The 13,595-nt window shown below is 39.4% G+C and overlaps 1 protein-coding gene across 3 annotated transcripts in view; it reads right to left on the bottom strand.

The window, feature by feature from the left end:
• large1 (LARGE xylosyl- and glucuronyltransferase 1) overlaps nt 1–13,595 on the bottom strand; it is an 88,228-nt gene that overhangs the window by 57,934 nt on the left and 16,699 nt on the right. For all 3 annotated transcript variants that reach the window (XM_037977744.1, XM_017426374.3, XM_017426372.3), the window contains exon 2: nt 10,697–10,883. In XM_037977744.1, the coding sequence (XP_037833672.1) occupies nt 10,697–10,802 (106 nt within the window). In that variant the 5' untranslated portion in view covers nt 10,803–10,883. The remainder of the gene's footprint in view (nt 1–10,696; nt 10,884–13,595) is intronic.

The following is a 13,595-nucleotide window of genomic DNA, read 5'->3' as shown; positions in this document are numbered from 1 at the left end:
TGTAATCATCAAAATTAAATGAAATAAACATTTGAAATATATGAGTTTGTATGTAATGTATGAATATAATATACAAGTTTCACTTTTTAAATGGAATTACTGAAATCAATCTACTTTTTCATGATATTCTACTTTTATGACCAGCACCTGTAGGTGAGGGTTGAAATGTAGACAGACCAGTTAATCGAGAATTGTGCCTTTCAACTCACCTTCTTCTTCACCAAGGCAGACCAGAGGAATGCCCTCATTACTGTGGACAAGACCCCAATCCATTAATCCACCTCTTCCATCCTACCATCACTTAAGAACAAGACCGGGGGGATTTGATTTACCCCACTTGAGACAAAGACTCACCCTGACCTGAACAGATTGCATCTTTTTCTGGTTGAGAACCATGGTCCAGCTGCTTCACACGGGTCTATGAACCGCTCCAAATTGAAGGTGCCAACAGAACCACATTTCCCTCGACAGCACTATGGGAGCCAAGGCTCGACCGCCAGGTGCTCACCAGCGAACCCCCAACCCCTGGTCCCAGAAAGGTCCCTGGCTATCCTAATCTGTTTCTTGTGGTCTTCCGTCATTAAGATCTTCAAATCATTCCTAGTCACACCAAATACTATAAGGACTTTTGTTTTATCTTACATACTTACATAAAAATAATGAATTACACACTGCTCAAATAATAATAATAATAATAAATAATAATAAAAACTGTTTCTTTGAACTGACTCTTTTGTCACTTTTGACAAGAAATTAAGGCGGGTTAAATCATATTTAAGCAAAGATCTAAATATTCTAAAATCTTCACACACTTTCATGCTCTAATACATTTAATCAACCTCTTAGAAAATAATACAAACACGTGTAGCTTTTGTTGAATGTTATAAAGCTAATAGCATTCACGGATGTCAGATTTTATTTGTGTTAGCCGTAATGTTTCATCTTCTGCCTCCTGCTCAGAGGCAGATATCTGCTGGGAGGTAGCAACACATCCATCATGCTGGGGCGTCTGTTCACCTGGCAGACAGTTTGAAAAACCTTGACACAAGCACACCAGCCAGCTACCATTTTGTCTAATCACTGGCACACAAAAGATAAAGGAAAAAGCGTCAGCACGTGGAGTGATTTTCATTATACTGATGTATGTTTTCTCAGATTCCCTGTCCACATTTTCCAAACTCCTTAATGCATGTTGAAAAATGAAGAGACACCGGGCCTCTTGAAGGAAAAGAAAACACAGATGCATTCTACACATTCATGTTTTATTCAAGTGAGGTGATGTAGAAATGTCACACCTCCACATGTGGCCCAACCTTTGAAGTGGCCTAAAAAAAGACAAGTGAACCAAGAATTTCTACCGTAGCGTCTTTATCTTACACTCCAGCAATGTAATTGGGTCAGAACTGAAGCTAGCTCACTTTAAAATGACCCTGCATCTTTGGTTTTCCTTCAATATATTTAATAATCTTAAATAAGGCTACTATTTAGAATGATAAAAGGATTTTTTTCCATTAAAATAATGTATTTTGCCCACAGAAGAGTTTTAGACTAAGAATATCTTATGTTCAACAATGATGAAGTTGTAGCCATTTTGATTGAACCTTGAAAAATAACGTTTTGCGCCAATCTCATGCATTAACATTGCATTGACTCACAGCTACTACCACATCAAATTTTAGCTCAAAAGCTGTAAAATCCACTTAATTAGAGCCATTTTTGTGCTTGCGATATTTAATGAGATATTTTGCCAACAGTTAAAGCTGGATTTCAAAATCAAAATATCTCACGCAAAATGTAACTGAGAAGTGTTGTGAATGTCGCTCAGCAATTTAACAAATTATCATTTGGTAAATTGACCAAACTTGAATTGAATTATAGCAATTTTTCTGTTTTCCAAGGACAGCTGGCTGTGGCAGCCATTTTAAACAGCTCCTGCTCTGGGATCCTCATCTACTTAATTGTCTATTGTTAGGCTTATTTCAGATTTTACCAATGGGTTTTGAACAAAATACAGTTTCAAAATGATCTTTGCAGATGTGCATAAAAGAATGAAAACGTCCGCCGGGAAGAACTTTGAGTTGAACTAAAAAGAGGTTAGTTCCAACTTCTCTAATCTGATTTGAATGTTTTGTTTTGTTTTTCCTCATTTGTTCAACAGAAAAGTAAAAACTTAATACTTGGAGCAGAAGTCATTTTAGACAAGTGTCTTCCCATCCAATAAATCAAATAAATCGTGAGTTTAGATAAGCCTTTTAGTAGCTGCACTGATGGAAATCCTTTGTTTTTGCCAGGACAGATGGAATGTGTCAGCTGCCTAATCTTGGCATTGATGTGATGATATAATTCATACTGTTTCATGCAGGGTCTCACCACAGTATGATAATAAAACCTGATGGGTCACTGACCTTGAATGTTGTTGGATAATTAGATGGATGGGGGGTTTTTGTATGACAGCTGCTAAGAGATTTTAACCTCACCTTGCTCACTGACCATAATCACAAGCTACGATACTATATTACCTCTGTACACAGTAGGTGCAGAGATTATTAGGACCCACTTCACTTCATTTAGTTATGTTAAATTGCAGCCTGATGCTACAGTCACATTCATTTATTCAACTCGATTCAGTTTATTTATATAGTGCCAAATCACAACAAGTCACCTCAGGCACTGTACAAAACCATTAATCCATCCATCCATTCATTTTCTTTACCCATTTCTCTAGTTTGGGTTGTGGGGGACGAGTGTCTATCTCCAGCAATCGCTGTGTGAGAGGCAGAGGACAACCTGGACAGGTTGCAAGTCCATCACAGGGAAACATAGAGACAATTTTAGAGTTACCAGTTAACCTAACATGGATGTTTTTGGTCTGGGTCTGTACCCGGAGTAAACCTGTAATGACACATAGAGAAGTCTGTTGATTTTGCTAACAAAGTTCAACATTTGAAGCAGGCTTCAGGAGAAACCCTGTTATCTTTTGATGTCACTTCTCTTTTCATGTGAATACCCACATCAGCAGCATTGGAAACCATTTTAAAATGACTTCTACAAGACAATGACTTAAACAACAGGACCAACTTCATCCTGGACCAGATCGGTACCCTGCTGGACTCCACCACTTATTTCAAGTATAATAAGTTTTTACAGACAGAAGCATGGTTATGCCATGGGATCTCCAGTGTCTCCGATTGTGGCTAACCTCTACATGGAGGAAGTGGAGCAGAGAGCCCTGAACTCCTTTGAGGGAGCTACACCAAGCCATTGGTTCAGATGTGTGGACGATACCTGGGTCAAAATCCAAGCTAAGGAAGTTGAAGAGTTCACCAGCCACATCAACTCTGTTGGCAACAACATCAGGTTCACCAGAGAAGATGCTAACAATAACAATAAGTTTCCTTTTTGGGACTGTCTGGTTCACATGGAAAGAGAGGACAGTCTCAACATTGAGGTCTACAGGAAACCGACTCACACAGATCAGTACCTTCTGTTTGACTCTCACCACCTACTGGAACACAAACTCTCTGTCATCAGAACTTTACAGCATTGGGCTGAAGACAGAAGGGAAGGAAAAGGAACCAAAAAATCAAAAAAGCTCTCCAAACATGTGGATATCCTAACTGAGCTTTTGTCCAGTCAGCAAGGAAATCTAAAAAAACATGCCACTGAACAGAACAAGGAGAAGAACAGACGAAAAAACACTGTCATCCCTTATGTTTTGGAGCGTCTGAGAAACTCGGAAGGATTTTCCTTAAACACAGCATCCAGGTTCATTTCAAACACAACAGGACTCTGAGACAGAGGCTGGTCCACTCTGAGGACAAAACCCCCCAACCCAAACTGAGAGGTGGTGTCTGCAGTTCAGTGCAGCGAAGAATGTTCAGACCTTTATATTGGAGAGACCAAACAACCTCTCCACAGACGCATGGCTCAACACAGAAGAGCAGCTCTTCTGGACCAGACTCAGCTGTTCACCTACACCTCAAGGATAACGGATGCTCTTTTGAGGACCAAAATGTTCATAATTTGGACCGAGAAGACAGGTGGTTTGAGTGGGGGTGAAGGAAGCCATCTATGTCAAAAAAGACAAACCAATTTTAAATAGAGAAGGAGGTCTCAGATTTCAGCTTTCAAAAACCTCCAATGGAGCATTAGGCCTGATCCCCAGTTATTTCGTTCCACTCTGATCAACACCTTCATTCATGTGACCAGAGTGGCCCGTCTGTGAGTCAGACAAACAAAGAGTCTAATGAGCCTCTATTGTGAGGAGAGTGAACATAATCTGAATGCGACTATTTTTTAAAAACATCTCAGCTTTGAAAGCTTGAACTCCACACATTCTGCTTTTTGAATTAATAAAGCTCCTTGGATGAGAAGCGAAACGTCTTCAGCTACAGAACAGAAACCCAGTTGATTTTGTTTTTTAACCTTTTTTTGGATTTACCATGTTCTGGCGACTGATAAACTACATCAGCATTTTATGGAAGTGTCTAATTGAGCAAAAAACATGAAACCTCATTAATTATATTGCATTTCACCTTTAACTACTAACCACCAGTGGTTGGGCTAACCAGTGCGCTGTCATCTCGCAGCACAAACGTTGCAGGTCCACCTCCCCCCTGGGGCCTTTCTGTGCTGTTTGCCTGTTCTTCCTGTGCATGCGTGGGTGCAATCATGTTAGATTAATTGGTAACTCTTAATTGTCAGTAGGTGTGAGTGAGAGTGTGAGTGATTGTTGGTCTAATTTGTCTCAGTGGCCCTGTGATGGTCTTTGCCACTTGTCCTAGGTCAGGGGTAGGCAACCCTGGTCCTCAGGGCCACTATCCTGCATGTTTTGCTTGTTTCTCTGCTCCAACACACCTGATTCAGAGGTTAAATCACCTCTTCATGTTCTGCAGAAGCCTGTTAATGACACACTGATTCAAATCAGGTGTGTTGGAGCAGAGAAACAAGTAAAACATGCAGGATAGTGGCTCTCCAGGACCAGGGTTGCCTACCCCTGTCCTAGGTGTACCTCACCTCTCACATGACTGCTGGAGATAGGTATTTGCTCTCCTGCAATCCTGCATGGGAAAGCCAATAACAAAAATGGATGGTTTGGTTTAGGGCTAAGGTTTGAATGGAGTTTAGGTTAGGGTTAGTGTTAGGCAAGTAACGGTAATGAATAGTTTTCGGGTTAGGGTAAGGCTACAAAAATGAGTGGTAGTCATTACAATGTCCTTTTTAAGGATAGATATACAAACGTGTAAGTGTGTGTCTCTGAGTTCTGAAATCTCTCATGAATCACTGATTGGATTTATAATCAAACTCAGAAAACCCAATTCAAGATGCCACCAGAGCTAATAAACTTTAGCAAACACAACAATGGATATGGCTTAGTAAATTTTACAAATATAAATTTTGCATGATAGTAGCTGAAAGTCATCCTCAACACATATTCTTGCAATGTCGTGTCAGAACACACATATCATTTATTTGACCAAAATGGTTACATCTCCATCCCTTTTCATCATAAGACAGTATAACACTGGCATAAAAGGTGGTGGGTCATATTTATTCCTTTAAGAATTACTAGGTCTTTAACTCTAATGTTAGTAAGTTAGTAATCTGAGAATGGTTGAGCAGTGTTTTTGCATAAATCTTAGCACAGAAAGATTAAATGATGCATAGGATGAGCATAATATTGTAGCTATTTTCAGTTTCGGGTAAGTATTGTAAGATTCTGAAATGTTGCCTACAGACCCAAGCATAGATCTGAAATTCAGTTAGCTTGAACCTTTTCAAGAATGATATATTACACAACCTCAAAAGTCCCAATTATTGAAAGAAAGGCAGAAATTTGTTTTGCTCTGGGCAAAAATCTGTCATATCCACAAAGGGAATGTATATAAATCATCTGCTGGAGCTTTCAGTCAATAAAGCTATTTGCCTCTTGAGGAGTCATACTTAAACAATATTTTCTTCCACACTTTACCATTTTATAAAGTCAAATAAGACCCTAGAAGCTGTATTCAAGATGAACTATTTCTTCACAATATCAAATGTCTGTAAATTCAATGGGCCAACTTTGGTCTCTAAGTTCTGCAATAAGCTTTACACTTTCTCCCACAACCAATCGTTAAACTGAAAGACGACCATTCTGCCTCTGGTCTGCCTTCAAATTTTCGTGTTGGACATTGGACCATTCTGAAGTAGCCTCCTGAGCCCCAATCTAAATCCTGTTCCTGATCTGTGGAAGGAGCTGAAACATCTGGAGAAGGAACCCTTCAAACCTGAGACAGCTGGAGCAGTTTGTTCTCAAAATGTGGGCCAAAATACCAGCTGACAGATGCAGAGGTCTCAGAGGGAGTTACAGAAAACACTTGATTGCCTCAAGAGGTTTTGCAACAAAATATTAAGTTAATGGTACCATCTTTGGTGGAACAGCAAAGCAGCGGCTAGTACTGTTGTCTCACAGCCAGAAGGTCGCTGGTTCACCTCCCGGCCCTTGTGTGTGGAGTTTGCATGTCTCCCCATGCATGAGTTTTCTCTGGATACCCTGGTTTCTTCTCTCCAAAAACATACCTCAAGTTAATTCGTAACTCTAAATTGTCTCTAGGTGTGAGAGTGTGAATGGGTGTAGAACCCATTTGTCTCTGTGTGGCCCTGTGATGGACTTGTGACCTGTCCTGGGTGTCCCCTGCCTTTCGCACCAGCTGCCCCGTGTCCCGGAATGGAAAAAAGTTGGAAAAAGAAAATAGATGGTATCATCATTTTTGTCAATTTTCCTTGTTTGTTTTTGAAAATAATTATGCTCAACCAAAATTACCAAGCAATGGTTGATTTTTAATGATTTGTTTTTTTCCTTGTCGGTTTCAAGTCATTTCAGTGATGATTGTGGCGTTTTTCCTTTCTTTAATTAAAGGGATTTATGTATGAAACGCTCCACAGGAAGAATTAACTTATAGTATCAAAGCTGTCAAGTCTTGATAAAAGCCTCAAATTTCTCCTCATCTTTTGTCTTAGTGACAACTGTGCTGATTTTCTCAGCCTCTTACCTCTCTGCTTTACGGGTTGACTTCTCTCTGCAGAGAGAAGGAAGACGAACCGTTATGTTTCTAAAAGGTGCACCGCTAAAACTGAATTAGTGTAGGTATGTGGAAAAGTGTACAAGTAAATTTAATAACTAATCTGGGTCCAGACCGGACTTCATTTGGCTTCCAGATTTGGACTGCTATTGACCATTTGGGGATCCCTTGTGAAGTAAGTCATCATGTAGATATAGAAGTGCAATGAATTATCCTTACACTGCAGTGAGTTGACATAGACCCCAACTGATGTAGCATATGGATGTCTGATAACTAAAGTCTTAACGTGCCTATTAAAATAGTTATGGTTCATGCTATTCAAGTTCTCCTTCTGACAGATACCTTGTTCTTTTTTACTTCAAACTTTGATCTGTGTGGGTTTTCCATTGCCTGCCGCCAAGTTAGGCATTCAGTGATGGTATTCTCGTGTTAGTGTCTGTTTGTGACTGTCTGTTACCAAAATATCTCATGTATCACTGAATACATTTGAATGGAACTTGCAAAAAGTAATGACTGGCTACAAATCTTTAACTGATTAACCCCATTCAAGATGGCCACCACATCCAACTGACCTTTAAAAAAATTGCTAAAACTCAGACAATTTTACAGATACTGACCTAAACTTTGGTGTGATAGTAGCTGAGACTGATACCCACCACCCTATTTTCTGTCAAATCTGAACTATCTCATGAAACACTGCATAGCCAAAACAAAAATGATTATAACTTGGTCAATTTTACAGATATTGAGCTAAAATTTGATATGTAGTGGCTACAGTACATACTCTGAGTGTGGCAACTTGCCATATTGCATAAGATTGCACATAATATTTTTTTCAAGGTTTGACAAACAGCTACAACCAGTGGTCAAAATGGGGTGGGGGTGGAGGGAGGTATATGAGGCATCTTAAACAAGGTCATTAGTTTATGCTATATAATAATGATTTAATTAGTTTACTATTCCCAACACTCATGATCAACAGCAAAAAAATAAAATAAAATAAAAAGCAGCATCCTAAGATGACATTAGTCTAAAACTCTGACATAGAAAGTGGCGGGCAACAAGCATTCCTTCAAGGAATTCTAGGCCTTTAATTTTCCAGACCTGTGTTGCCTACAGAGCTCTGCATGGAAGGGAGGGATGAGGAGAGAATTTAAAAGTGTGAGGGTGAGACTCAGGGCCAATAGAGGCACATCGCTGCTGTTTCCCACATTCAGACCTCACCTTCAGCCCATGCTCCCTGCAGCCAAATCCGTTCACGACTTCTAACACTTCCAGCAACTACCATCTGCTGCCAGGAACTTCATGTCAAGTCCAAAAATGACAACTGAGACCTTGGTGATGATTGCATTATGAGAGTGTATTCACATAGACAGGCTGCAGTGACTGTGTTGACCTCCCCAGCCACCCTAGCCCAAAGTCTAAATTGTCAATTTATCATAATTAATAATGGCATTACTGCAGCACTTCAATCCTAAGAGTCAAAGTCATTAAAATGGCTCCAAGTCTTTATTGTCTGAAGGAAGTAATCAACTTTGGACAGGCCTCAGTAATTCATTAATACTTCACCTCCAGGGGAAAGACGATAGGGAAGGGTGACTTTGTCTGCAAGAACATTTCTTTCTGCAACTTTTCTCTAAAAAGTCAGAGTTTAACATGAAGCATGGATGAGACGAAGCTGAGACATTGGCCTATGTTAAAAGGTCATGGAGTCAAAACCACAAAAGTTTGCCATCACACCAGTTTTATAGTTTAAAGGCCCAAAACCAGGACAACAGAGACAGGGCGTCATTTTTCATCTTCCACGCTCCAACACCAAACCATCTTTCAGTTGTATACAGTAGCTGGCAGGAGGGGGGAGGGTAGTTTGAGTTATGAACACCCAATGAACTATTTAGACTTGGATCTCCCAAAGAAGATGGGGAAATTAATTTCCAAATTTTATATTAGAACCTGTCCAGGGTATCCATCGCCCCTCACCAGCTCCACGCGACCCGCAAAGAAGAAGGGGGTAAAGAAAATGAATGGATGAATATTAGAAATACAGGCAAATCAGTTTGTATCCTTTTGTAGCTAAAATCACTTAAATCAAGACAATAGTACTAAAGAAAGGAAAATATTAACAGTGACAAATGAAAACCAGACATTGCTTTTGAATTGTGGTTCAACAGTAAAAAATAAAAGAAAAGAAAAATGAAACTGGCTTTAAAAAAAGACTGTACCCTTAAACAAATAATTTGTTGCACAACTTTTGAGGCATTGGTTGTTTTTTAAGTTTTCTTTTTCTTAATATTACTTTTGTCAAGTTAAACCCATTTGTTTACATCCACTGTAGAAAAAGACAACATTTTTTCCCTCACCATCTGACATTAAATGAGACTAAACCTTTCCTTTTTTAGGTCAGCTAGGATTTCCAAATTTATTTTTAATTTTTTTACGGCCAAAATTTTTCACAAGTTTACATACATTTTCTTATCGTTTGAATTTGAACTATTTTGGTTCCGATTCCGAAATCTCACTTCGATTCCGGTTTCTAACAATTCTCGACTTTGATTCTTTTAAGACAATAGATGCTGTAACCTTTCCGTGGCACTCTTTAAATTGTCACATCAACAGCTTTCCCTTGGACTCTATGGTGAACAGAGTAGCACACCGGGGGATTGGTGCTGAGATGGGATGGGGGACGGGGGGTGTTTTCTCCCGCTGCCTCTCACTCTAACACGCTTCAAATAAGATGATGATGTCAGAAAAAAGATGTGGCGTGAATTATTTATCATAACTCTGGTTTTCCTTGGCCTATTACCACGATTTAAAACTCGTGAAGACTGTACTTTTGACACAAATTGAAATGGAGTCTCAGAGAGGGCGCATCTTTCCCGTTCGGGTGATTTAAATCGGTCATGTGACCAGGATGCGCCACACACCGTCTATGGTTGCGCACACACTTTTTGTGGATTTTTCTTTGTTGTTGTTCTGCAGCTTTTTCTTCCAAGTATCAAAACTAGGAATCAAAATTTAAAAATTTAAATTTTCGAATCGAATGGTAGACCGTAGATAGCATTGCCTTTAAACTTTCTGACTTGGGTCAAACGTTTTACGTATCCTTCCACAAGCTTCTCACAACAATTTCTGGGAATTCTGCTCCATTATGCCTTACAGAACTCGTGGAACTGATCCAGGTTTGTTGCCTTTTCAGCTCTGCCTACAAATTTTCTATGAGATTGAGATCAGGTCTTTGCGATGGCCACTCAAAACTCAACTTTGTTGTCCTTACACCACCTTGTAAGTAATTTGGCAGTATGTTTGGGGACGCTGTTCATTTAGGAGACCCACTTGTGCCTAAGCTTCAACTTTATGGCTGATATCTTGATATTATATCAACTATTTTGTGAAGTGCACCAGTCCCTCTTGCAGCAAAACACCCCGCACCATGATGCTGCCACCTCTGTGTTTTACAGAGACAGCTTTTATGTGAAAAATGTGGTTACAGTATAAAACATAGAATTCAGAAAGAAAAACAGAAATAATGAAATATGAAAAATTGAAGAACCCTGCCTAGGGACTGTACACACACACACACAAGTTTAATCACATTACAGCAGTTACAGTTTTAAAATATCCAGGTTTCTCACCTTGAATACTTCCAACTGACAGGTAAAGCCAGGTGAGTGCGGGGATGAAGAGCAAGGCGAGGGAGGCCGCCAGGAACTTCCTGCGCCCACGACACATTCCCAGCATCCTCTGGGCTGAAGTAAACGGGAGGAGAGGTGGAAAGACCTCTATGTGGGGAGCAGCTGCTGTCCCGGCTGATTCATGGCTCTGCAAGAGGAGAAAAAGCTTCACATATTGGGCAGTTACAATTACTGATGAGAACACAGAAAAGAAAAATACTTCGGGACATCCTGAACTAAACACTAATGTTAATTGTTTAGTTCATTGTGAACATGAACAGAAACAAAAAAGCATAGATTCACCTTGCATTTGCACATAATCTATCAAAGAAAGTCACCAGGTTGAGACAAAAATACAAACAAAATAACCTGTATGATGTTTTACAACAGCTCTTCAAAACCTGCTGCAGATGGAAGGATAAAATCTGTCCCTGTTCTACAGTACATTGCGTTTATTTACGGTCTCTTTTTTTTGGTAGTTTTCCTTGGGTAAATATTTAGACATTACCTGCCAGCTTAAATGACCAAAGGCCTAGAATTCCTTAAAGGATTACATATCGCCCACCACCTTTCATGCCAGAGTTTTAGACTAAGGTCACCTTATGTTGAAGAGTGAGTTGTAGGTGTTTTGGTCAAACCTTGAAAATAATATTACGTGCGATATCAAGCTCAAAGTGCGTGCTGGGAATGAATCCCAGGACTTCCAGGATTTCAATCAGGGCTCAGAAGGCCACTTCAGAATAGTCCAAAAGTTTTGTTCTTAGCCGTTCTTGGGTGTTTTGGGTTGGCGTTTCAATCTTGAGATAAAACTTACCATTTATCAGATTCTTCAACGACTGAAGGATGAAATTGTTCATCACAAAGAAACCTTCACCATAATATCTACACTGAAAACCAAACTGTCTTTTAAGATTTTATTACAGAAATAATCTAAATGGAAAATTGGAATCAACAACAAACAATTAGGACAACAAAATGAAAAAAGGACTAACACTAGGAGTTTGGGGAAATAATAATCTGTACAGATGAACGAGGCACCTTCAAGCATCTGGAAACCCAAGGATTAACCAGACTTGTGTAAGTCCACAGTTCTCTTCTTGGTATCTTGGCTGATTTCTGTCAACTTTCCCATGATGTTACACAAGGAAGTGTTTCAGGTGTGCCTTAAATTACATCCATGGGTGTGATTTTAATTAACAATAAACCTATCAGAAGCTTCCTGTTCAGAGTGGTACACACCATGATACCAAACAGAACAGTGACTACTTTTCAGCCTTTAATTTTAGGAGCTTCACAATTTTCAGACAGTTCAAGAAGTAAAAGTTAAAGTACCACTGATTATGTGAAATCTGTTCTTTGCATTTGACCCATCCCCTGAGGGAGCGGTGAGCGGGAACCATTTGGTGATTTAACCCCCCAATTCCAACCCTTAATGCTGAGGGTCAAACAGGGGTGGCAATGGGTCTTTGGTATGACCTGACCGGGGATTGAAGCCACAATGTCCCAGTTTCAGGGTGAACACTCTACCATCTCAACCATCTTTTTTTATTTATTTATTCAAACTCAGGTTTATTAGTTGTTGTTTTTTTTAATAATTCTGTTGAGCCAATATTTAAAAGCAATGATAGATTTTAATTAGCTGAGTTTAAGAATTTCTTTGTTTTTTAAACTTTTGACAGTTTCAAATTATTTCCGTTACATTTGTGAGTTTTTCTTAATTTAACACAAAGGCACAAACCTTAGGCTGTCCATGTCTTTATTTGTAAAACAACCTGAGTTAAAGCCATTAAACTAATTTTTATGTTTTCTAAGGTCAGATGTGGCCAGAGCATGAGTTGCAAAGGCTTGCAGTTTTGTTGCATGAATTTTGAACATAATCAAAATAATTCAACATTTTTTTTGTCAAAATACCTGCAGAGCTGTCATAGGCATCTTTAACCCTTCTCATTTTAGTTTCCATAATTTTAGAGCATAAGAGCTGTATTTTGGCATCTGCACAGAGCTCTCCTTGTGATGGAAATCATCCAGGGCTACAGCCTCAGCTGCCAAGGTCTAAAAACCACACTGATGATCAATAATAATCTGCTAATTTATTCACAATGGCTCCGAGAGCCTTCAACAAGACTGCTTCAAATCAGTGAAATTCCTAACTACTGAGTATTCATCCACATTCAAAACCTCACTCAAAACTCACCTGTAAACCTTTAAATTAAAACAGACAGCAGTCCTATGTTAAGCCTAATCCTAAAACTGAAAAGTAATATAATATAAAAAATAAAGAGTTTTTTTTTAAAAAAAAGTTAAACATAAAACACTCCAGTAGCCCATTTCTCTGATTTCAAACGTTAATGAACATTTTTAGTTTTTTTGTGTCAAAATCCCAAAGCGGGGTGACTGAGTGGGGGGGGTGCTACCTCCTTGGTTGGTGACGTAGTAGGAGGCGGGGCCAGCTGTGGCAGACCGCTGTGGAAATTAGCCCCCGCCACCGGCCAAATGCGTGTAAATATTTGAAGTGAATTTGATCAACACACGCCACTGTGGCGGGTTGGCAATTTGAACAGAAAAGGTGTTATTTGTCCTCCTGACATATAGGGGGCAGCAATGTGCTCGAGTTGCTGCTAAATGCAAGAAGGAGAAAAGTTTAGCAGACACTCTTTACCAGTTGGTGGCGGTATTGATTCCTTCAGCTGTTTACCAACCACCAATAAAAATCAAGAAGAAGAAGAAGAAACAATTTGACGAGTAGCATTAGCAATGTGGCGGAACATGTCGGGAGTTAAGCGGGTGGCAGACAAAAAAAATGTTTTTCAAGAGTAGTCGAGGGAAGAACCGAATGTTAAACAACTAAATCGATGACGTC

Source organism: Kryptolebias marmoratus, linkage group LG1, assembly GCF_001649575.2.
Source record: "Kryptolebias marmoratus isolate JLee-2015 linkage group LG1, ASM164957v2, whole genome shotgun sequence".
In the NCBI taxonomy this organism is placed as follows: Eukaryota; Metazoa; Chordata; class Actinopteri; order Cyprinodontiformes; family Rivulidae; genus Kryptolebias; species Kryptolebias marmoratus.
This window is presented reverse-complemented; position numbering and strand designations above follow the sequence as displayed.